Source organism: Rattus norvegicus, chromosome 15 (assembly GCF_021556685.1).
Source record: "Rattus norvegicus strain SHRSP/BbbUtx chromosome 15, alternate assembly SHRSP_T2T, whole genome shotgun sequence".
NCBI lineage: Eukaryota > Metazoa > Chordata > Mammalia > Rodentia > Muridae > Rattus > Rattus norvegicus.
This window is the reverse complement of record NC_141548.1, coordinates 34399710-34423772: the sequence shown is the minus strand read 5'-3', so window position 1 is coordinate 34423772 and position 24063 is coordinate 34399710. Positions and strand designations below refer to the sequence as shown.

The 24063-nt window shown below is 44.6% G+C and overlaps 1 protein-coding gene and 1 long non-coding RNA gene across 22 annotated transcripts in view; one reads left to right on the top strand and one right to left on the bottom strand.

Annotated features, from left to right (window-relative positions):
• The window catches only part of Cpap (centrosome assembly and centriole elongation protein), a 63173-nt gene that overhangs the window by 1015 nt on the left and 38095 nt on the right, over positions 1-24063 (top strand). For 4 of the 21 annotated variants that reach the window (XR_015638015.1, XR_015638012.1, XM_087585673.1 and 1 more), the window contains exons 1-7: positions 2575-2633; positions 9329-9827; positions 10423-10546; positions 16554-16838; positions 20187-20298; positions 21980-22082; positions 22193-23813. Coding sequence is in view for 14 of the 21 variants with exons in the window: in XM_087585673.1 (XP_087441799.1) it covers positions 9384-9827; positions 10423-10546; positions 16554-16838; positions 20187-20298; positions 21980-22082; positions 22193-23813 (2689 nt within the window). In the remaining 7 variants the exon portion in view is untranslated. Of the gene's footprint in view, positions 1-2572; positions 4038-9328; positions 9828-10422; positions 10547-16553; positions 16839-20186; positions 20299-21979; positions 22083-22192; positions 23814-24063 lie in introns of those variants that run through there. The other 17 variants (XR_015638010.1, XR_015638009.1, XM_087585670.1 and 14 more) reach the window with 9 other exon arrangements.
• LOC148000964 (uncharacterized) lies at positions 920-2417 on the bottom strand. The gene is made up of 2 exons (XR_015638806.1): positions 2280-2417; positions 920-1375 (listed from the first exon to the last, which is right to left on the bottom strand). It is a non-coding gene; the product is annotated as an uncharacterized LOC148000964 (long non-coding RNA).

Sequence of the window (24063 nt, the reverse complement as noted above, 5' to 3'; positions counted from 1 at the left end):
AGAAACTTCTTTACTGGACTAGGGATACGGTTCAGCAGGTTAAAGTGCTTGTGTGAAGCCCTCGATTCAGTCCCTACAATGTATTAAACACAGGCTTGGTGGTTTATGTCTGGAACCCTGCAATGTGGAGGTAGAGATCTTTAGTGCGCTCTTAGAAAACAAAGCAGAAAAGGAAACAGTTCTAGTTTGTCTTACTGCCCTGATAAAAGCAGCTTTTGGAAGGAGAGGGTGTGCTGGCTTACGGTTCTAGGGTGTACAGTTCTTCTTGTCAGCGTAGGTCTGACCAGGAGGTTTCTGATCACATCTTGTCTGCAGTCAGGAAGTATGAGTATTGTCTGCTTTCCTAAAATTCAATTCAGTCTTTAGCCCACGGGATGATGTTGCTTATGATTTTGGCCCAGGCTATGAACTTGGGGAGGCGGTCACACAACCAACAGTTGAATAGTGTGCTATTTATTTTATTTTTTATTCTTTTTCCCCCAGGATAGAGTTTCTCTATATAGCAGCCCTGGGTGTCCTAGAACTCATTCTGTAAACCAGACTGGCCTCAAACTCACAGAGATCCTCCTGCCTTTGCCTTCAGAGTGCTAAGATTAAAGTTGTGCACCACCATGCCTGGCTCATTTATCTTTTGAAACAGGGCCTTGCTATGTAGTCCAGGCTGCCCTTCAACTCTAAGTAGCTAGTTCAAGGCTGCTCCTGCCTCCTTTGCCCAAGTGGTGGGATGACAGGATGACATTAAACCCTACTACTTTTTAAATGTAGGCTCCAGGTGATAACTTCTACATTAAAATCTTAAAAGCTACTTTAAACTTGAATGTGGACACATGCTTTGTGGCACATACCCTGGGAAGTGAAGGCAAGAGGATCAGGAGATAGAGACAGACAGACAGACAGACAGACAGACAGACAAGAAGGATGAGTTTGATAAAATTCATTTATTCAGTCAACAAGTAATGTGGCACAATGCACTATACAGAATAAAATGTAGGCAGAAATAGTAGAGGATATTGTTTACTGTCAAAGATACACATTTTTTTTTTTTGGTTCTTTTTTTCGGAGCTGGGGACCGAACCCAGGGCCTTGCATTTCCTAGGCAAGTGCTCTACCACTGAGCTAAATCCCCAACCCCAAAGATACACATTTAAAACAAAGATTTCTGGGCTTGCTTTCAGGCCAAAGGAAGACCATTTGAACCCTCATTCACATCTTAAACTCCCAATTTACTGACTGATGGGTTGTAGGGCTGTGGATGGGACTCAGGGCCTTTGGTACACAAGGGCTTTGCTGCCCACTGAGCTCCATTCTGTTTCCGACATCTTAGGCATGTGATCTCGGAAGGTCTGAACTTTGGTTTCTTCATCTATGATGTGACCTACGAAACCAAAACAAAATCTCAAAGCCTTTCCCCAAGTCTCCAGGTTTGAGGCATCTGTATAAATTTTTAATGATAGTGATTTATTTGAGTTAGCATAAAGGGCGATTCTTTTTGATGTCCTTTTTATATAGAATCTCGTGTTACATATTGGTCTCTAACTCACTCTATATTGGAGGATCTGAGAGACTGGCCACCAGTTTTGGATTATACAGTGCCAGGGATAGAACATATTAGGCACACATTTGATCAACTGGAGAGGGGAAGATGGGATGGCCCAGTGGTTAGGAGCATTTGCTGTTCTCTCTCCTAAGATCGAGTTCAGTTTTCAGCCCCTACACGGTAGCTCACAAACATATGTAACTCCAGTTCTATGGGATCATGGGATCCGATGGCCCCTTCTGACCTCCACAGGTACCAGGCACACATGTCCAGGCACCTACTAACATTCGGACAAAACATGCATGCACATAAAGTAAAAATAAAATAATAAAATTAGTTTTTTTTATAAAAATAGATACTATTTAGTTTACAATGTTGTTCAAACCTGGTCTGAAAACTGTGGTAACATGAAGTGTTGTAGCATCCTAGAGTAAAGGGTCATGTCTATTTTGGAAGCCCTCTGGTGGCAATACAAATAAACAGTAAAATCTATGCTCAGCATTTTTTTTTTTTTTAAATATCTGCACTTTCAGTATTTCATATAAAATTTAAACACTGAATGAATACACTTTGTGAAGCCACTAACTAGCCACAAAACAGGTGATTATTTCCAGTAATTTTTTTCCACGGTTATCTTCACTTATTTGTTCTACCAAACAATGTCACTTTTTGTTTTAAACAGGTCTTTATTAAATCAAACCCATCCAAAGAGAAAAGCGAAGACAACGAAACTCTCCCAAACCTGTCGTCTTTTAGATGTGGTTTGAGTCTTCGTGTTCCTGGCACAGTGGAGTGCACCCTCTGTTACCGCAGGGGTCAGGTCTCAATGGGTTGATTTCAGAACAACAGCTGTTGATCAGTGCCCGCCGCCAAAGAGCGCGCAAAGCGCAACCCCTAGCAACGTTTATGGTGGTGTTGCTGGGAGTTGTAGTTTGCATGTGCCCCAGGCGCCTGCGCGCAACCTCATAGGGGCTGTAAGAACTACATTTCCCAGGAGTCATTGGAGGAGGGCTGGGCGGGGTCAGTCCAGGAGGCGGGGCTCTGGCTGCGGCGGTGGTTGTGGCGGCTCTTTCGTAAATGCCGGGCCTGCTCAAAGGTGACTTTATCACTGGTCGAAGCGGTCTGAACCGCTGTGTCTTCGTGGAACGGTAACTGGTGGGCGAAAGGAGCTGAGAAGCCCGTCCGCCGCCTGTTTCCTGAGAGGCCAGCTTGGGCTTTGGGGCTGGCATAGCGCGGAGGACTGGGAGCCCGCGGGCGGCGGTGGTTCCGGGGTTTAAGCCCGCTTTGTTCTTCCGAGCACCCGAGAGATCGCTTCTCAAGGGGTTGGCGGGGGTGGGTGTTTCTGTCCCGGGAGACGTGCTCCGGACTCAGTCTCTCCGGGCCGGGCGCAGTGGCGCCGCTTGCAATCCTCCAGGGTCCATGTCGCCTTGCCTTATCCGGGCTTCTCCAAAAGCTTTGTTGCTTTGAAGAAAAGTTGTGTTTCAGGGGAGGCGGACCTGTCAGCTGAAAGTTTTCAGGGTCTGAATAGTCTGGTATCTTCCTTCTCCTCCAGTGCAGATAATTTATGTTTTGTACAGATAGCTTTAAAGATGTCAAAGCTTTCAATTAGTCGAATTTTTTTTAAAGGCAGCTTTATCGATGAACAATTAATTTATGGTAACGCCTATCGCTTGATAAGCAGGTGGTGTTGTACCTTGGATTTTAATGTCTGAGTTTGCATAATAGACTGTCCTAGACAGTCTATTATTTGCAGGTTATATAGTTTATTACTTAATAAAAAACAGATTTAGGGGAACATTTTTAGCGTTCTTGAGACAAGGACTTGCTGTATAGCCCAAGCTGGCCCTCCATCATGAACGCTGCATTCATTACAGGTGTGCATCACCAATGCCCAATCGTGAATTAATATTTCTATACTTAAAATTGGCAGTAAGTATAGTTTTAGGATCATAGTAATGTAGCAATGTAGTAAAGTAGCAAAGGTACAGAAGTTTTAGTGCTTTAAAAAAAAGTGTGTGTGTGTGTGTGTGTGTTAAGATGTTAAGATGCTGCCTTAGATCCTTACACTTTGGTCAGTTTAATAGGGAATTGTTGATGATTTTCACATTACACTTGTTTACTTTCTAAACTAAGATTTTAAAAATTTATTTAGTTTAAAGATTACCTTTTAAAAATACTGTTGCTGTGTATATGTGTATATGCGTTGGTTTCATGCATGTCATGCATGTATGGAGAGCAGGGACAACTTGATGGAGTCGGTTTCTCCTTTCACCTTTATGTGGGTTGCAGGACCAGCTCGGATTGTCAGGCTTGTGGGGTAAGCACTTTACCCACTTTGAGCCATCTCTCCAGCTCTGACTTCTTTGTTTTTTGTTTTTAAGACATTTTCTCACTCTACACTCACACTGTCCTGTGGAACTTGCTGTGTACCCGGACTGGCCTCACACCCGTGACGATCAGCTCCTTCCTCAGTGCTGGGATTACACTTGTGAGCTCCCAGGTTTGATTTAAAAAAATTTCTTACTAAGGATGTTGAAATTTAACCAAGGTTAACTGAAAACCCCCTACCTTGCCTAATGTAAAAACAATTAGGATTATTTTTCTTACAAGAGATTTAAAGGAAATTACTATTCAGGAATTAAGAGTTACTGGATACAGGTAGCTAGTTTGTATGTGTTACTCTTAAGTGTATATACTCCCTGCAGGAGGAGTCCTTTCCCAGTAAGAACCAGCCCCTATCTGTCTGGGTGTTCTAGATTGGATCTCCATATTGTGATAAAATCCTGACTGAAAGCAAATTGGAAAGAGTGTATTTCAGCTTACCTGTTATGGTCTATCATGCAGAGAAGCCTGGGTAGGGGCGAGGCAGGAACTGAGGCAGAAACCATGGAAGAGTAATGTTATTAGCATGCTTCATGGCTGGCTTTCTTACATAACCCTGAACCACCTGCTTAGGAGAGGCATTGCCCACGGTGGCTGGGCCCTCCGGTTACTAGTCATTAATCAAGAAAATGCCTCAACGACATGTCTAGTGCAAGCAGCTTGATGGCTGGCCAGTCTGATAGAGGCAGTTCCTCAGGTGAGGGTCGTTTATCCTAAGTGAAGAGAAATAAGCCGGCACTGGTATCCACTATTCTCGCTTTTATAATTCCATTTTTCTCTGCTTCACCAGTTAACTTTATGCATGTGCACCACTTGTGTGCCCAGTGCCCTCACAGGTCAGGGAGGGCTTGAATTCCCAGCAACTGGAGTTTCGGACGGTTTTGAGGCACTGTGTTGGTTCTGAGACTTAACTCAGATCCTCTGCGAGAACAGCACATGCTCTTAACACAGAGCCATCTCAGTCTGTATTTCTTATACTACATTTGCTCTTGCTCGGTGCTTTATGATTAATGGTATGCCTTGGATCACTTCGTTAGGTTTTATTTGTGGGTGTGTGTGTAAATGTAATGAATGTGTGTCACGTGGGTGCTGGCAGAGGGCAGAGGTGGGCATCAGACTCGCTGCAGCTGGAGTTGCAGGTGGTTGTGAACTGACCTGTGTAAGTGCCAGGAACTCAGCTTGGGTTTTATGGAAGAGCAGGAAGAGCTCTTGACCACTGAGTCCTCTTTCCAGCCTCTTGTGGGTTTTTTCCAGGCAGGATCTTACTTTGTAGGGCAGCTGGCCTGGAGCTCATGATGTAAGCTGGGACTCGTGGTGCTTCAGCTTCCGAAGTGCTGGAGTTACAGGCGGGCTACGGTGCTTGGCTTGCCTGTTAACTTTAATACAGGGTGCTGAATCTAGGGCATCACATACGGTGAACAGACTTCAGAAAACCACGTCTGAGGCAGGGGCTTACACTGAATCTCAGGCTGGCCTGGAACTCCCTCGGCCTTAGTCTCTTCAGTGCTCGAATAACAGGTGGGGTCTCAGTTCCTGGCTTGCTTTCTCTTCACTTCAAGGGTGAGCCTGTCCCCTTAAACAGTGGTACACAATGCCTCGGGGCAAGATTGCTAGATCAAGGCTTTTGTGCATTTTATGGTTTGGTTAGTTAACTGCCTTAACTCTCCAAAATATGTTATATATCTAAGGATAATTTAATAAAATAATTTTTTATATTGAATATTAGCAGTTTTTAGTCTTTGTCAACCTAGTGCATGGGGGCAGAAAAGTGGCACAGGAGTGAACACATTTTGATGTATCTTTTCTTTTTATATCTATTTTTCTGCTTATATCTTTTGTATATTTCTATATGCCACTTGGAAAGCTAGATACCTTTCCTTTGTGTGTGTGCGTGTGAGTGTGCGATTAAACCTATGTCCACAGGAAGCCCTAGGCTCCCAGGCTGCCCTTCACCTCTTCCTCTCTAACCTCTTAACTCTCTCATCTGCCTTATACGCAATACCCAACTCTCTCCACTCCTAAGTTACATCTCCACAGCCAATGCATCCACTGTCTCCTGTCAGTGTCCCGTGTATCCTCCCTCCTTTGTACGTCTCTTTGATTTCCTCAGAACACTTCTTCCTATGAAGCGCACACTTGTGAGCATAGATTTGATAAAGCTGAAGTCTGCAGTCACACGTCAAAGCATTGCGGGCATCCTTCCACTGTGGATCTCGATCCTCTAGGTGCAGCTCTGTGGGGAGAGGCCCTGCAGTTAGTCCTTACTCCCCAGTCTTCTCATTTCCGTGAGTGGCAGCTCTGTTCTCACATTATCAGGAAGTGAGAGAAAGATGGTAAAGGGGAACACTGGGTCATACAGTTTTTACTGTATGGGATTCAGAGCTGGGTCTCTCTCCCCCTCCCCCTCTCCCTCCTCCCTCCCTCCCCCTTCTCCCTCCCCCATCCCCTCTCTCTCCCTCCCCCCCCCCCCCGTGTGTGTGTGTGTGTGTGTGTGTGTGTGTGTGTTTTGAAGGAGAGTCCCGGAGAACTAAGAATGTAAGAACGCACATTCTGCTTCCAAGCCCCTTGGTACGAGAGTGTGGGCTTCACTGGAACAGGCGTTCTCAGGAAGGCGAAGAAATAGACAAAGGGGGAAGGGTGCGTAGGGCACTTCACTGGTGGATGCACTGGCTTTGAAGACATTGGGCAGTGGAGAGAACCAGTCACTAGAGTGCAGTGCAGGTGAGAGAAGAGGAGGGTCTTGTGGCTGAGGTGCGGGGTGACCGGCTGGGAGCCAAGGACTCTTTGTTGGACATAGGTTTCCTTGCAGAAAGAGATGAGTTTGCAGAGTTTACAGTGGGTAGTGATAGTAGGAGCTGGTTGTTGGTGAAGACTGGAGAGTCTAGGTGATGGTTCCTCTCCTCTGCCCTTCGTAGCTCTAATTTTGTTAGCTCCACCCACCCTCTCTAAATGAGTCCCCTATGTCTACCCTGCCTAAGCTTATGGCTTCTTTCCCCTGTTCAACTTTTATTTTCTTCCAGTTGTTACTGTTTACTATCTCATATAATGTAGCTTACTTGAATATTTTTCCACACTAGACTCTTACTTATGTTGGCTACTTTTATGTCAACTTGACATAGCTAGAGTCATTTTGAAAGAGGAAACCTTTATTGAGAAAATACCTTCACTATACCAGCCTGTGGGCAAGCCTCTGGTGCCTGCCCGCCCCTCCCTCCCTCCCTTCCTTCCTTCCTTCCTCCCTCCCTCCCTCCCTCCCTCCCTTCCTTCCTTCCTTCCTCCCTCCCTCCCTCCCTCCCTCCCTTCCTTCCAAACTTCATTTTATTTCTTCCTCTCCCAACATAATATTTTTATTAATCATTTGGGGATTTCACACAATGCACCCCAATCACATTTGATTCCCATTGTTCCCAGGTCCACACTCCCACCCTTGTGCCACCCCATTCCCTCTAAAAAGGAAAATACATCGAGTCCAATTTGTGTTGCCCATGTACTCCCAGGGGCATGATCAAACTCCTGGTGGCCAAGCCCCTTAAAGAAAACTGAGTCCTTCTCCACGCCCCCACCAGAAGCCATAAACTGTGAGGAGCTACACTCCAGCATCCGTGTCACAGTTTTTAAGAAAGGACTCTCTTCAGTAGCTTCCTGTCGGGACTGTTTCTGGTTTTTGTTTGTTTGTTTCTGTTTGTTTTGGGGGGGCTTGTCACAGAAACCTTCAATGTCTCTCATTCTCAGTTAGGAGTCTGCAGTCATTGATATCAATGCAGAAGGAGCTTCCCTGCCCATAGCAGCTCATGGCAGCGTGGATCATAGACTTCCACATGGTTGCTAGCTGCAGCAGGGACTGCAGACATCCACATGGCCTCCAGTGGCACACAGAACTTGGGTCTCAATATGGCCTCTGGTGGCAGCATGGACCAGGGAGGTCTTTCTGAAGAACTTAAATCCAAAAAATGAGTTTTCATCTCTGATGTCTCAGAGTCAGGGTGATGGTGCAGTTGGGGAGCACTTTGAGGACAGGGTCTGTGGTGTATTTTCTTGATTAGTGACTGATGGGGGAGGATCCCGTTCACTGGGAGATGCTACCCTTGGACTGGATGTCCTGGGTGGTGTAAGAAAGCAGCTTGAGCAAGCCATGAAGAGCAGGCCAGTAAGCAACACTCCTTCATGGCCTCTACATCAGCTCCTGCCTTTGCGGTCCTACCCTGGCTTCTCTAAGTGATGGACTTAAAAGTTGTAAGGTGAAATGAACCCTTTACTCCTCACGTTGCTTTTGGTCATGGTGTTTATCACAGCAGCAGAAACCCTAACAGCCACATGTATCCAGAGCCTAAAACAATAGAACAGGAAGTTAGGAATGTCAGTGGGGGTAAACCAAACATACTAAGGGGAGGAGCCCACTTTCCCTGTCTTTTCTTACACGCAGTGTAGTTCAACACTGAAGTCTGATGGTTCACACAGGATGCTCCTATAACTTGAGCCAATGTCACTGTGTTGTTGAACACTGAGTGAGCACAGATACTCTGGAGTACCGAGTTTATTTTAAATGCAAACTTCTGGCTTATTTTATTTTTTAGCAATTTTAGCAAATCACCGCTTTCCTTCTATGCGTGTGTGGCTAGGCAGTGGAGATGTATAGGTTTTTCTAGGATCTCCACAGTTTGGTAGAGTGAATCATCAAGATGTCACTAATCCTGAGATTAGTGCTAACTGTTCATGAAGGGCCATCTGGAAGACAGACAAGGACTGCCAGTGGCTAAGGAGTTGTAGGTCAGGAGGAATGTTCCAGCAGGCAGGTGGGGCTGTGTGTGGGGTGTTAGGGTGATGACTCTTGTTCACCCCCAACAGTGCAAAGGAACCAGTGTGTAGTACCTGACACTGCTTGTGCCTTCCTAGGTGATCTAGTACTTGTATATCTTAGTGATTGAATGATTGTATCAGCCGTGTTCCAAGGCTTCTCATCTACTCACTTTAGATTTTTAAGGCAGAACTCAAGCCAGCCAAGCAGTTTATTGCTTAATTGCTTTTTCATTAAAGTCTTTTTTTTTTTCTTTTTTCTTTTTTTCGGAGCTGGGGACCGAACCCAGGGCCTTGCGCTTGCTAGGCAAGCGCTCTACCACTGAGCTAAATCCCAACCCCTCATTAAAGTCTTAATTGATGCTGTGCATGGATGCTGAGCTCAGAGGACAACTCACAAGTTGGAATCGTTCTTTTCTTCTACTATGTGGGACCTGGGGATTGAATTCATGTCATCTGGCTTGGTGGCAAGCACCTTTGCCCACTGAACCGACCTGTCATTCCCTGATAGAGTGTTTTGCATATTTAATATTAGCTCTGTGTTGGGTTGGGGCTTGGGCTGCTTGGGATAAGCATAGATTTCAGTGAGCATCCATGTTGCTTCCTTTTTCACAGGTGGTGGAAGCCAGTAGGTGTTGAGGACTTCCCAGTGTTCAGATTGGGTCATTAGATGAAAATGTTCCTGATGCCAACCTCTTCAGAATTAAACACTGGGCAGAACTTCCTCACCCAGTGGATGACTAGTCCTTCTCGGGCTGGGGTCATATTAAATCGAGAATTTCCTATTTTGGATGCCGATGAGAAGCAAGCAGCTACAACTGTTTCTGCCAGCTTTCCCGTGAAAGCCGCCCATTTTTCAAGTAGCTTCAGTATTAGTAGTGAAGAGGATTCATTTCATGAAGAACAGACGCTGGAGGCTGGAAGACCTTATAAACCACGGTCAGAAGACCCGGAAGCTCATCCAGTCTCTGCTTCAGTCAGAAGGGAGCCAATAGCATCATGTCAGGATGCCCCAGGATGCCAGGAGGGTAACAGAAATGCCGCTACGCCTGATCTCAAGAGTGAATTCAAAGAAGTGGCTAATAAAAACCCACTTTTTAAAAAACTGGAGCAGGTAGGGTTTGACTGTATAGATGTTTATTTGTATTGTTATAGGCAGTGTATGACGGTCATCTTGTTTCCCCTTTACTCAGAACCCTCAAAATTCCAATTTTATCTAATGTGAAATGTTGATATGTTTGGTATACATGTGCATATAGAAACACAAAATGAAGCAGTTAAGATAAATTCATGTTTTTCCATTGCACCTCATTTGGTAAGACTGAAGTTAGAAATGGGTGATCAAATACCAGAAAATAGTTGATGTCCTGGTACACCCGTCCTCGTATAAAACTCAAAGGGGTTGTCCCCCCCTCCCCATTTCTTATTTGAGATACTGACATGATTTCCTTTAGAAGAAAGTAGATTTTATCGAGCTTGTGCAAATGTTTACCACAATGGGTAAATACCCCAAAAATGGGTGGCTTTAATTGGGAAGTTGGTAGGAACATTTGTAAGACAAATTCGTTCTTGTGGCAAGATTTACTTTTTGGGGTGTCTTTCTCTGAATTAATTGTCGGGGATAGTCTGAGAAGGGAGGATGAGGACATTAATGTCAGTGGTAAGGGATGTCAGGGGCATAACACTACTTTGATTTTACATTTAAATAGCTGAAAGAAATACAGCAGAAGAAGCAGGAACAGCTGAAGAGGCAGCAGCTTGAACAACTGCAGAGGCTCATGGAGGAGCAAGAGAAGCTGCTCACCATGGTGTCTGGGCAGCACATGTTTCCAGGTATGTTTTGCTCATACATGGCCATCGGTTAACATGAGACAGGGCTACTACATGTGCTTCTTCTTATCTTAATTGCCGGGCAGCCCAGTTCTGCATCCCTGTGTTCCCATCGGAAACGCCGCTTCAGGGCCAGGGCGATGAGTGTGAAGTGATGATGCAGTAGTGCCTGCACTGGGGGCGCTCTGGTACCCCGGCGTGCGCTGTCCTTCACGGCGGCGTGCTCTCTGACTTCGTGCTCCTACGAGGGCTGGCCAGGGCCTCACTCGCGCTAAGCTCGGGCTCACTGAGCCACATGCGCAGCCAGCAGTCGTTGATTTGGGGAAGAACCGGAGCAGAATAGAAGCTAAGTTATGTGTATAGTTACTGGTATCCAGCTCCTGGCCGATGCATGGGAACTATTCAGGGCACGGTGGTCAAACCATAGAAACCATTTTGCCTGACTGAAGAGCTGTGTTTCCTAGGGTAGTAGGTGGCAGTCTTCTCTTGTATGCCTGTCTGTTAACAGAAAGCATCAGGAGCTTACCAGAGAAAACCACGGTGAAATTTGATCTGGAGCAGTGGCTTGAAAGCTTTTCTGACCAGACTCCATAGTAACAAAAACATTCTCGATCCTGACTCAGGATGAGCAAATTCCACACCAGTGCTTACTGCTGCCCTGGTGTGAGCAGTCTCGAGAGTTTCCATTGTCTGAGATTTCAGTGGGCACCAGCGCTCAGTCTCGTCAGCCTGGGAGATTGAACCTGGGGCCTTGTGCATGCCAGGCAAATACTGTTCCAATTGGGCTTTGTCCCCAGCCATAATTGAGGACATTGTCATCTGAGCATAGCATTGTCAATGGATCATGTTTCATAAATTACAAGCAGTGATCTGGAGCAGCGTTTGCTCTTTGGCACTACTCTGTAAGAGACACACCTCAGAGATTCAGGAAGGGCCTGCTCTGTTCAGTTACTATGCCGGACACTGAGAATATGGAGAAGACATTGGTGTGAATATTTTAAATGAGTGTGCCAAATGTGGCTAGGTGGAAGAGGGTTGGGGGCATAAGAAATGTGGATGCTTTTTTGGAGAAATATAGAAAGCCTCTACCCTTTATATCAATATAAAAGTTAATATATCTGTTTATACGCACACACGTGAGCACACACAATATAGATAGGGACAGTCCTATCATTACGTAGCCTTCCCTGCCCTAGAACTCTATGTAGACCAGGCAGGCCTCAAACTCAGAGCTCTGCCTACCCCTATCTCCCACGAGCACCACCACACTTAGCTTATCTTAACATAATTGAATCGTTTATAATTGCTTTGAAGAATCTGTAAACACTAAAGATGATTTGGATACAAGGCTATGACTTTTTATCGTACAGATATGATAGGGTGGCAGGAGCAGATTGAAGTTACTAATGTGAGAACGAGCCACACTGACTTTGGGACACTTAGCTTGAATACAACAGGGTTCTGAATTTTCTTAATTTGACTTACTTTCGTGGTGCTGGATAGTGGACCTAGAGCCCTATACCTGCCAAGCATATGCTGTTGCTGTCAGCACAGGGAATCGGTTTCAAGTCCCAAAAATCTATCTCCTTCCCTCTCTTTTTCTTTTCTTTCTTTTTTAATGACAAGGTTTAATTTCTTTTCATTTTCACTTTTCATTAAAGATAGTGGGTTTCACTGCGGTAGTTTATACATGTATATTCACTGGACTATGGTCACAGTTGGTATGTCTGTCTGTCTATCTTCCCTCTTTTCAACCACCTCACCAACTAGTACTTTTTTTTTTTTTTAAAGAATTATTTATTTATGAGTATACCATCACTTTCTTCAGACACACCAGAAGAGGCATCGGATCCCATTACAGATGGTTGTGAGCCACCATGTGGTTGCTGGGAGTTGAACTCAGGACCTCTGGAAGAGCAGTCAGTGCTCTTAACCTCTGTGCCATCTCACTAGCCCCCAACTGCTCTTAAATTATTGATGATCCAAGGTTCTTTCTGTTGTGAAGGATATGTAGTGAGTGGCTTACAGTTTTAGTCAGCCCTTCATTGCTGTGATGGGAGCCCAAGATAAACAGTGCGGAAAGTGGCACAGTTGGTTTGCCCCCTGCTCTGAGGTTTCAGCCCGGTTGCTGGGGCTCTGTGGCAGCTTCATGTGCTATGGTGGGAGTAGGTAACAGGGGAGCTGCCCACTTTCCGATGGCTGAGAGAGAGAGACACCCTCAATAACCTAATTCCTTCTAACTTGGCTAAACCTCCTAAAAGGTCTGTCATGTCCCCGTGGGGGCTGCATTCTGGAAAGCAGTATGGAGATTCCTCAAAAAGTTGAGAGCTGATCTACCACAAGATGTAACTGTTCCACCCAAAAGACTTTTTGTAGATACCCAAAAGACTCTCCGTCTTGATTGGATCAAGGGAAGTCAGCTGATTCATGTACCTGGTCTCTGGGATGATACTATTTCAGTGTAAAGTATTTGAAAAGAATCTCTATTTTTTATATGGCTACATTATTAGGGAAAAGGAGTACTTTACTATCTTCTCAGATAATTGTGGATATTCCTCTTTGCGTGGTAAACAAGTGGTCTTTTCTTAAGTGGCTGTTCCGAATCTAAAACCATACAATGAACTTTTCATAGTCAGTTGAGTATCTAGACATTTTGAATTGTTTTATAATATATATACATATACATATACATACACATACACATACACATACATACATACACACACATACACACACACACATATATATATATATACATATATATATATGTATGTATATATATATATATGATTTAATGCATTGGTCATCCAGAAAATAGTAATTTGATGAGTTTTGTAGGTTTTCAGAACATTGACAGATCTCACACAATACAAAAAATTGCATGTGGCTGGATGTAGTGGCTCAAGCCTTTAATCCCAGCCTTTGGGAGGCAGAGGCAGGCTGATCTCTGTGAGTTCAAGGCCAGCCTGGTCTACATAGTGAGTTCCAGGTCAGTCAGTCAGCTATACATAGTGAGATGCTATCTCAACAACAGAAATCGCATGTTTTAATATTACCACGAACCCAATCTTAAATGTCTTACAGTACTAGAAAGCTGCTGCAGCAGTAAATATGGGTTCTGCTTTGTGCTCCCGGCGGTTACCTGCTTCCAGCCACCCACCCAGGGGCTGTCTGGACTCATGAATGGTAGACACGCACGCACGTGCCAGTTAATTTTAAAATGCCTGGGCTATCCCAAAGGCTGTTCCCCTGCCACTCCAGGCCCAGTTGGGGAAGTGGCCAGTAGCCACCCACGCAAAATCTCACATGGCTGGTTGGCTTTCTGTCCTGCAGCTCTAAGTCTGATCGTCTCCCACTGCATCATGGTGATTCTCTCTGTTCCTCTCGCCCACGTCCTAGCCCATGCAAACCTAAGGGTCCTAACCCATCTCCCTTTGCCAACCGTTGGCCTCTGGCATCTTTATTGATCAGTTAAAAACCAGTTGAGGACAAGGACCTTCAGCGTTTGGACACACAGATTGCCGATGAAATGAGAGCATTAGACCCAGTCCCCGACAGCTGCCAGATTCACTGTGGGGCTGCTTTCCAGAATTGCAATTTTTATTTGAAAGATCAAATTTTATCTTTAGCAACATATACTGTGAACTGCTTTCTTTGGGGTCACAGCATTTATTCTTTTTTGAGAAAATATCTGTCAAAAATACAGGTTTACATAATCATGGTTTGACTGTTCCTCACTCCTGTAAATCAGAGTGTTGTTCCCTGTGTAAGGGGAGCCTACAGTTCCGTCTCACAGCCCCTTCATGGCTTACAGTAGGCACGAGTTATGTGTAAGTGCCACTGCTCACGGACTGAGGCTTCATAAAATTAAACATTTAAATTTAAAATATATGAAATTTTCTTTAAATATATTTTATTTAATTAAAATTTAATAAAATTACTTAACATCTATTTTTTGAGACAGGATCTCATTCTATAGCTCCATCTGGCTTAGAACTTTCTTGATAACCAGGCTGGCCTTAGATTGGGTATTATTTGAGAATTTATTGTATTTTGATTATATCTACTCCCATACGCCATGTCACTGCACCTGGCACACCCTTCGTGGGTCATTAGTTCAGTTAGTGCTGCCTGTATATCCAAGAGTCTGGGGCCATCTACTGGAACACGGCAGCCTACCAGGGTCCACATGCCTGTAGGAAACGCATTCTCCTCCTTGTGGTGGCACATCCTTTTAATTCCAGCTCTTGGGAGGAGAGGCAGGCAGATTTCTGAGTTCGAAGCCAGACTGGTCTATGGAGCGAGTTCCAGGTCAGCTTGGACTGTGTTACAGAAAAAACATTTCTCAAAACAAAACAAGACAAAAATCTCGAAACATTAAAAAAGAGAAAAAAAAGTCACTCTCCTTTTTCTAGTAGCCATTTAGCAAAACAATACTAGTTGGTTTCTTTCCTGTGGCATAGAACCTCCCCAGAGACTAGCGCGTGACCAGGTTTACAGTGTTATTAGACGTCACTTCCTTCTGTGGAGCAGGCTGCAAACTCAGTAAGAAAGCAGTTACCCCGTGACAGTCATTCCTCTGTTGCACAGGGGTACGTGTTACCTGGCAGTCCAGTAGCCTGTGGGGTCCGCATGGGTAAGGCAGTTGGTGGCTCTTCTCCCGCGTCCTGTGTAGCGTCTGTGGGCTCTGTGATGGCTTGGCTGTGGCATTTCTAAGGGGAAGGTAATAACTGTGGCTGCTGACAGCACTGCTCCCCTCCTTGAACTGAGGTTCCAGCAGGTCTCTAGGTTGCCTTCTTTACCAATAGATAATTTATAAAAGTAATTTTACCTTGGTAGGTTTCCTGACAGGGTCTTGAAGATCTTTAGGGATGAATAATAGATCATATCTTGGCTACCCTGAGATCTTTTATCAAAGAACTCTTCAGATTCAGCTGCAATGTCTGCCATTCAAAAATATTTCCATGCTGGGGTGTGTGGGGAGGTAATACTGCAAAAGATGAAAAGTTGAAGCTGACAGTGTGGGGCCCTGCCTGCCTTTCTCATTTTAGATGTGGGCTGGGGATGAGGTGGGTGTGTAATAGGTAGGTGTTGTTATTCTGTGTGTGTGCACACATGCGTGTGTGTTTTGAGGCAGGGTCACATATTTCCCTGGCTGGTCCTAAGCTCAGTATTTGGCTAAAGATGACTTTGAATTTCAGATCCTTTCCCCTCATCTTGTGTGCTGAGATTCTAGGTATGTACCACCATGTCTGGTTTTATGGAGTGAGGGGACAGAACAGACTCTCTGGTTCATGCCAGGCGAGCGCTCTGCCGATCCCAGCAACAGGGACTGTCTTTTTAGCCTCCAGGTGTCTATATTCTAAATTCAGGTGAGGCAATCAGCTGAACGAGGCTGGCAGCAGGATTTCCTGGGCTGGTGTGGCAGACAGGGCACATGGTACGCCTTCCATGCTCTGAGAAGTGATGCTCAGAGGGATACGTACAGCCCAGCTGACGTAAACAAAATAGACAAATGCAGCATACATTTAGAAACTAAGAAGTCAGCAGTAATCCCTTTATCCAACAGCATGAAAGTTTCAGGGTTGGTCTGAAGGAGGGATGATTAGTCACTGGTCATCAGTCCTAATGGCAGCTCTGATAGTTTGTATAGCTGCTCACTGCATGGCTTTGCACCTGTGCCCGCCTGTCCTGGACGACAGGGCTGGCAGCTGCCAAGGTGTTTTCACAGACGGCCCAGGAATGGCGCCTTCCGAGCCAGTGTACTGTAACTATGCCATCTGCAGTCTGTATAGAAAGTGTAGTATAAATATTCTCTAACCTTAAAGTGTGTGACATTTGTTTACTTTGGATTTTAAGGTTTTATATTTTCATTAAATGATGTACTAATATGGAGAAAAATACTTCTGTTATCTTGGCAACTACTTTGTGGGGTGAAGGGTCTCTACCGCATAAAAGTGAAAGCGTTGTAGGGTGGTCTGAGCTTTGTTGATGTTTTTTCATTTATGAGGTTCATTACTGCCTGATGAGCTGAGCCAGAAGCATCGCTCTCCAGGAGACTCAGCCTCAGGAGAGAGGGCCACCCTGTCACCACCCAGCTACCCAAATCCAACCCAAGACAACTCCCGTGCTTCCAGCCTTCTACCAGATGAACAAAGTAACTTCTGTAGAGCCACTCAACAAGATTCTGTTTTAACTTCAAAAAATGCTTCTGATTTGTTTCATGAGTCACAATATCATGAAGCACATGTGAGAAGAAATGATTTAAAGGAGGAAAGCCATAACCATCCTTCAGGTGAGTCACATAACTGAGTTGTTGGTTTGTCCTAGGACCAGGGCATCCTTTCACATTGTACCCTATCCTCTGCTGCTTTAGTCGTAAGATCCCCCATGCTGCCCAGCACTGACCCTAAGCTGGGTCCTGGTTCCTACCTCAGACTTCACAGATAGCGTGGCGTCTTCAAAGAGGGAGGCAGTGAGTTCTGCATCAAGTGTTTTTGAGAATTTGGGGCTGTTAAAAAGTCTTTGTGATAGCTGTGGCAGGTGAGCGGACCAGCTGCAAGTTTGTCCTCACAGTGCTGCTGTGTCCCCAGCAAGAGACACATTCCTACCTGCCAGGGGGTCGGTCTCCTGTTTGGTGGTAACAGACTCCTGAGCTACCTGGCTTTTCTGATGTATGTTCCCTTCCTTCTCTTTTCTATATGTGTGTGTATGTGTGTGTGTGTGTGTGTAAGAGAGACAGACAGGGCAGGCAGGCTGGGGATAGAATGTAGAACATTACACATGCTAGATCAGTGCTCTACCACAGTGTTTCACTCGTCTAGCTAATCTTTTTTTCTTTTCCATTTTAACGCCCATGCATGTATGTGTGTGTGCATATCCATGTGGAGGCCCAGTGTTGATGTTGGGAATCATCCCAATTACTCTTGACCATATTATTGATTAGGTCTCAGTCTCAGTCAGATTCTCCAGCGTGTCCGGTCCTGCTCTGCGGATCAGCTGTCTGCCTACTGAGGCTAGAATTATTAAGCTTGTCACTGTTCCCACCCAGCACTTAAGGCGACTCTGGAGCTCCAGATTCCAGTCCTCATGCTAACATGGCGAGAGCTTAATCATTGAGCCGTCTCCTCAGTCCAGCCAATCTTTAAAACAAAACAGCCATGCTTCTTGTCCCCCTTCCCTTTCTTTGCAGTTTTGTAATTATGAATATCATATGATACTGTGTACTTTTTCTATTTAACTTGGAAAATTCTTTTTTTTTTTTGAAAATTCTTATGCTCTATAATCGTCATTAGAATAACCATCACACAATACATCTATTTAATACTTCTTATAGAGAGTCAGTTATTTTCAGTATTTCTACAATTTAAATTGGATATGTTTCATGAATGTTTTGTAATTAAAGCTACAGAAAGACAGCACAGTAAAGAGAGCCACTCTTCAGGATTTAGAATTAGAACTCCTTTTGCCTCATGCATTCTTTCCAACTTAGAGGAAGCCAGTGATATGGGAAAGTCAAAAGCCCTTTCTTTCTTCTTTGTTTGTTTGAGGCAGGGTTTTTCTATGGCTCTGGCTGTCCTGGACCTCACTGTGTAGACCAGGCTGGCCTCGAACTCATTGCCTTGGTCTCCAGTGTTGGGATTAAAGGTGTGTGCCATCCCGCTGGCTCCTTTCCTTCTTTTTACACAGTGCAGGTTCTTTTTATTTTGGACAATTTCAAATACCCAGAAGAATGGAAAGATCACTGATTATGGGGTTAATATGTTGCATATTTACATTGTTGCTATATACAGGAATATGTATATATGTATATATGAATCTGGCTATATGTATGCGTGTGTGTGTGTGTCTATCTGTTGAACATTTTATTGTAGGTGGTATTCAGGCATCATAGCTCTATTTGAAGTATTTTATTATATATTACGTACAAATTAGAATGTCTTTATAGTTATACTTTTATTATATATAAGGATGTTAATATTGAAGCCTATTTTAGGAATTTCTTCTATTTACCCTAAAATGATCTTTTACAGTTTAAAAAAAAAAACTTGTATTTCATATGTGTATTTGTTTGTATATATATGTAGCTGCCATATATAAACATATATACACAGACCCAGTGCCCGAGGAAGCCAAAAGAGGGCATTGGATCCCTCAGAACTGGATCACCCAATTTACAGGACGTTATGAGCTGCTGCGTGGGTACTGAAACCAAACCCAGGTTTTCTGCAAGAGCAGGAAGTGCTTTTAACTGAAGAGCCATCTTTCTAGCCCCCTAAAGTGTTTTTTAAAAAATGAGGATCCAATCAAAATTTTGCATCGCATTTGGTTGTTGTAACTTTAAAACATCCCTACTTCATTGTTGTTGTTTTTTGAGACAGGGTTTCTCTCTGTAGCCCTGGCTGTCCTGGTCCTGTAGACTAGGCTGGCCTTGAACTCAGAAGTCTGACTGCCTCTGCCTCCTGAGTGCTAGGATCAGATATATGCACCACGCACGACCAGCAATATGCTTAATGTTGAGGTCTTGGAATCACTACAAAAACACTCAGACAGTCATATCAGTTAAACAGGGTTGGTTTATTGAACATACATCCCAAGACTGATTGATCAGGACCACAGACCAGACTCAGGAGCTGACTGTGGGCTCCGGATATTTCTTAGGGCCATTTTCTAAAGGAAAACCCACAATGAGCTCATGTGCAGGTGCGGGAAGCTCTGCCCAGTGGTCGGCTCTGACTCAAGCTGTTTTGGCTAGCTGCACAGAACAGTTCTAACTGACCTTTCCTCCAATTGGTCCGAAATAGAGCTTACAAGCTTACAGTTGTGGATTTTTTTCTAAAAATTTATTTATTTTATGTATGAGTACGCTGTAGCTGTCTTCAGACACACCAGAAGAGGGCATCAGATCCCATTACAGATGGTTGTGAGCCACCATGTGGTTGCTGGGATTTGAACTCAGGACCTCTGGAAGAGCAGTCAGTGCTCTTAACCGCTGAGCCATCTCTCCAGCCCCAGTTGTGGAATTATAAGATTAACAAACCTCAGAACATAACAGGGTATGTGGTAAGCTGGACCCTGTTCTGAGTCAAAGCTATTTTTCTGTGTCAGTAACAACATCGAATGACTGGTAGGCATGGAACAAAATGGCTGCAGCTATACTGGGGGGGCAGACTTCAATACTTACTTTTAAAAGACAGTTTCTGGAAGAATGTCATGTATCTTAATTATCTTAATTGTAGTTTCATAATTTTTCTTTCTTAAAATCCTTAAGTTTTCTAATTTTTTTTGGTGTAAATATTTTCTTCCTTTTCTTTTTCTTTTTGTTTGTTTTTTGAGATAGGTTCTTACTATATAGTCTTGGCTGGCATTGAATTTATGGCTGTCTTCCTGTCTCTGCCTCCCAGGTGCTGGGATTAGAGATATATGTCAGCCTACTTGGCTATTTTAAATTCTTTCTTTTTGTTTTTGTGGTGCTGGAGATCAAATTTAAGGCTTGTGTTCTGGGCAAGTGATCTATATTAGGCTAAATCCAAGGCCGTATGTACCACATTTAATTAAATATTTTAGTAACTTGTGATCGTCTTACGTCTTAAAACTTTATTCTGCAGGTTTTGAACTAAGTTGTCCCTAATTTTTATTCTAGGGGAAGGTGCTTTGCCATGCTGGGAAAAGAAGATGGGGAAGAGCCAGGAAGGGAAGGATGTGAACTTACAAAGAAGTAGAGATTCCTCAGGAGTGGTTAATATTGAAGAGAGGTACGGCTCATACTCTAAGTACTAAAGTAAGAAATGAACCACGTGGTGTTTTCCTTACTGAGCACCATGATGGAGAGATCTGTGCTCTCTTGTTTCTCCTCAGAGCATCAGGTTGATGACGTAACACATTGCGTACTCTTTTTTTTTTTTTTTTTTTTTTTTTGGTTCTTTTTTTTCGGAGCTGGGGACCGAACCCAGGGCCTTGCGCTTCCTAGGTAAGCGCTCTACCACTGAGCTAAATCCCCAGCCCCCCCATTGCGTACTCTTAAGCAAGGGGCAGTGGTTGGGGACTAAGGACAGTTGAAGTAGTTGTGACGTTGTACAGGAAGAACTTTGTGAGGAGTTTCCTATCTCACAAGCAAACACCTCCCGCCAGGCCTTGTGGCTCAGGCCTGCAATCCTAGCACTGAAGCCACACAGCAAAACCTGAAGACAGCCTGGGATACACAGGGCGACCTGATGCGCCCCCTCCTATTTAAAAAAATGTTGCCTTATAGTTAAATAGTCACAGAGAAAGGAAAACCGGATGTTGGAATTTAACATTTGGTGTTGGTTACACATTATATGCACACTGTTAGTTAAAGTTAGAGGAATTAAGAAATGTTATCTCAGCTGGGCAGTGGTGGCGCTCGCCTTTGACCCAGCACCCTGGAGGCAGAGCAGACGATCTCTAATGAGTTCTAGCCTGGCCTGGTCTGTACAGCAAGCTCCAGGTGGCCAGGGCTACCTACACAGAGAAACCGTGTCTTCAAAACCAAAACCGAAAAGTATTTCAAAGAAAAAGTATTTTTAGTTTATTCTTTTATATCTTTGAATTTCTCACATATATATTATAGGCCAGATAACTTCTGATTATGGCTTTACTTGACAACCTTTCTTAATTTACAAATATATGGGGGTTGGGGATTTAGCTCAGTGGTAGAGCGCTTGCCTAGCAAGTGCAAGGCCCTGGGTTCGGTCCCCAGCTCCGAAAAAAAACAAAAGGAAAAAAAATTTACAAATATATACTTAATGTTATTTATTAATGTTTAAGGTTAAATAACAACTATGTCACTTTATGCAGTGAATATGTCTGCAGTCAGTGGGTGGAGCTCGGGAGGGTTCTTTAGTGCCAAGTCCTATGTGGAGTTACGTAGTTCTGTATTTTGTGGGGCTAGAGTCGGGTTGTAGATGTCATTAGGTTTTCAAAGGGGAAGGTAAATAGAGGTCTTTTTGCTTACTTTATTTCAATTTTATTTTCTTTCTGCTCTGTGCATGCATGGGCAGGCACATGTGTGCCACAGTGCATGTAGGTCATAGGAGAGGTTGTGGGTATCGGTTCTTCATTGTAGGCTCTGGGTTTTGAACTTGGCTCTCAAGGCTTGCATAGCAGGCACCTCTACCTGCCCTGTTTTGTTTTGAGACAGAGTCTCAGTGTAGCTCTGCCTGGCCTCGACTGCTTTAGTGCCTTGAGTGCTAGGATGGCTAACATAGTTATTAGCGTACCTGCTCTTTCTCTTCTGTTCTGGAGATGGCAGGGTCTAGGACATGCAAAGCCTGCGCTCTGCTGTTAAACTCTGACCTGGCCCCTGGCCCTGGAAAGCGTTAGTGGATAGAGTAGGCTGAGGTAGGCTGACTGTCACACTGAGTATAAACACTCACCCTGTAAGTTGAGTGTTCATGTCTTGGTTTTTATGACTAGGCCAATCAAAGCTGCCATTAGAGAGAAGCAGCAGACATTCGAGGACTACTTAGAGGAGCAGATCCGACTGGAAGAGCGAGAACTGAGACAGAAGCAGCTGCAGGTGAGCCGAGCGCTGTTGTCACAGCTCTCTGTCTTCAGGGAGGCCAGCTTTGGAAATGACTGAGATGGCTCATGTATGTGAATTAATTAGGTTTTGTCCTTTTATTTTAGGAAGCAGAAGGACCATTACTAACGAAAATGAAACCCAAGCAGCCATTTTTAAAACGAGGAGAAGGTTTAGCGAGGTTTACTAATGCTAAATGTAAATTTCAGAAGGGGAAAGAAAGCAAGCTAGCGAGTACCCAGAGCCCGTCAGAGCAGCAGTCTGTGCCTAAAGTAGACAGACAGCACTTGCAGAGGAAAACCGCGCTCATAAACAGGGACCTGTGTGCAGACACCACCTCTGTTAAAAAGGACAGTAAAGCTAGGTCCAAGGCTGGCTCGGCCTCACTCAGGCAGAAACCCAAAGTGACCAAGACCAATAGGAGGGACAGTCTATCCCCGCCGGGACGGAAAGTACAGACGGGGAAGAAATGTGATGGACAATTTAGACCCCAGGTCAAATTAGAGAGAAATGTGCCCACCAATAATAAGGAAAATGTACCTGCGTACATAAAGCCCTGGGGTGCTGGCTGCAAGGTGTGGAATAAGACACAGGGGAGAGACAGACTTCCTCTTTCCACAGGGCCGGTTGGCTGTGTGGTCTCCAGGAGTTTGGTACCTGAGACAGATAGACAGACAGAATCTTCCCTTGATATTTCTCTTCAGAAAAAATTAGAGAATTGGGAGAGAGAAAAAGAAAAGGAAAACTTGGAACTAGATGAATTTTTATTTTTGGAACGGGCTGCTGATGAAATATCATTTTCTAGTAATTCCTCTTTTGTTCTGAAAATCTTAGAAAGGGACCAACAGATCTATGAAGGTCACAGGCTGTCTTCCACCCCTGTCAAAGCTGTGCAGCCCCAGAAGGCACAGCAGGCAGATCCTTGGGGGCAGAGTAACCACAGTGAGGTTCCCCGCCCCAGTGTTGCACATGAGGATGAGAGTGAGTTTGAGGCCATGCTCTTGTCTCGGGGTTCAGGGTCACCTGGCTTGAGGGAACTGTCCTGTAAACTTAGTAAGAAAGCCTTCCAAAACAGCACTTCTGAGAACCAGGGCCGATGGGATGCAGGGGATGGTGACGTTGCCAACAGCGACAGTAGCTCTGAGTCTGAGGAGCATGACATTACCATCAAACCGTCCACCGAGGCTGAGGACAGGGTCTTCAGCAACAGAGAGGATAGTCCACAAGTCTGTGACGCCAAAGGACCTTCTCGGGACACCGGGGCTCAAGAAGATCAGTGGAGAGACGCAGACCTGGATCTGTCTGATAAAGAGTGTAGCAGTGACGAGTCTGTCACAGTTGAAAGTCTGAGCAGTCAAGTATTGGAGCCGCTGAGACTGCCCTCCTCTCACGACGGGAGTAAAGTCGACTTCGATGATGAAAGATCTTGGGCAGACCTTGAGGAGAATCCACATGAACATGGTGTTGTTCCCAGAGAGGAAGCCATGTCTGGTACTTCCCAGACACACTGCCACAGTACAAGTGAAGGATGTGTTCTGGACAAAACAATAAAAAGGAAGATTGCACCAGTCAAGAAGGGAGAAGACTTCAGCAAGTCTGACAGGAGCGTAAGTCCTCCTCCATCTGACTTGATGGTAAAATTCTTCCCTTCTTTGAAACCAAAGCCAAAATTAGATTCACACGTAGAAAATGAACCCAAGTTAAGCCTGAGTCAAGATCAACCACCAGGTAAGTCAAGGCATGAGAAAACGTGGCAGGGCTGTGCCACTACACTGCTGTCGTTTTACTGTGCACCTACTTATGCACTTTATCTTTGACACAGATTGCCAGCACCCCACTCGTGTCCTTAGGGGCATTAAGGGTTAAATATGAACACTGCAGTTCTGCAGCAGTGGATCTGATAACCTGATGTGGAATGAGTGACTGTGAGTTACGTGGATATATGCTGGCCAAAAGGACTTCAGTGTGATACTGTGCT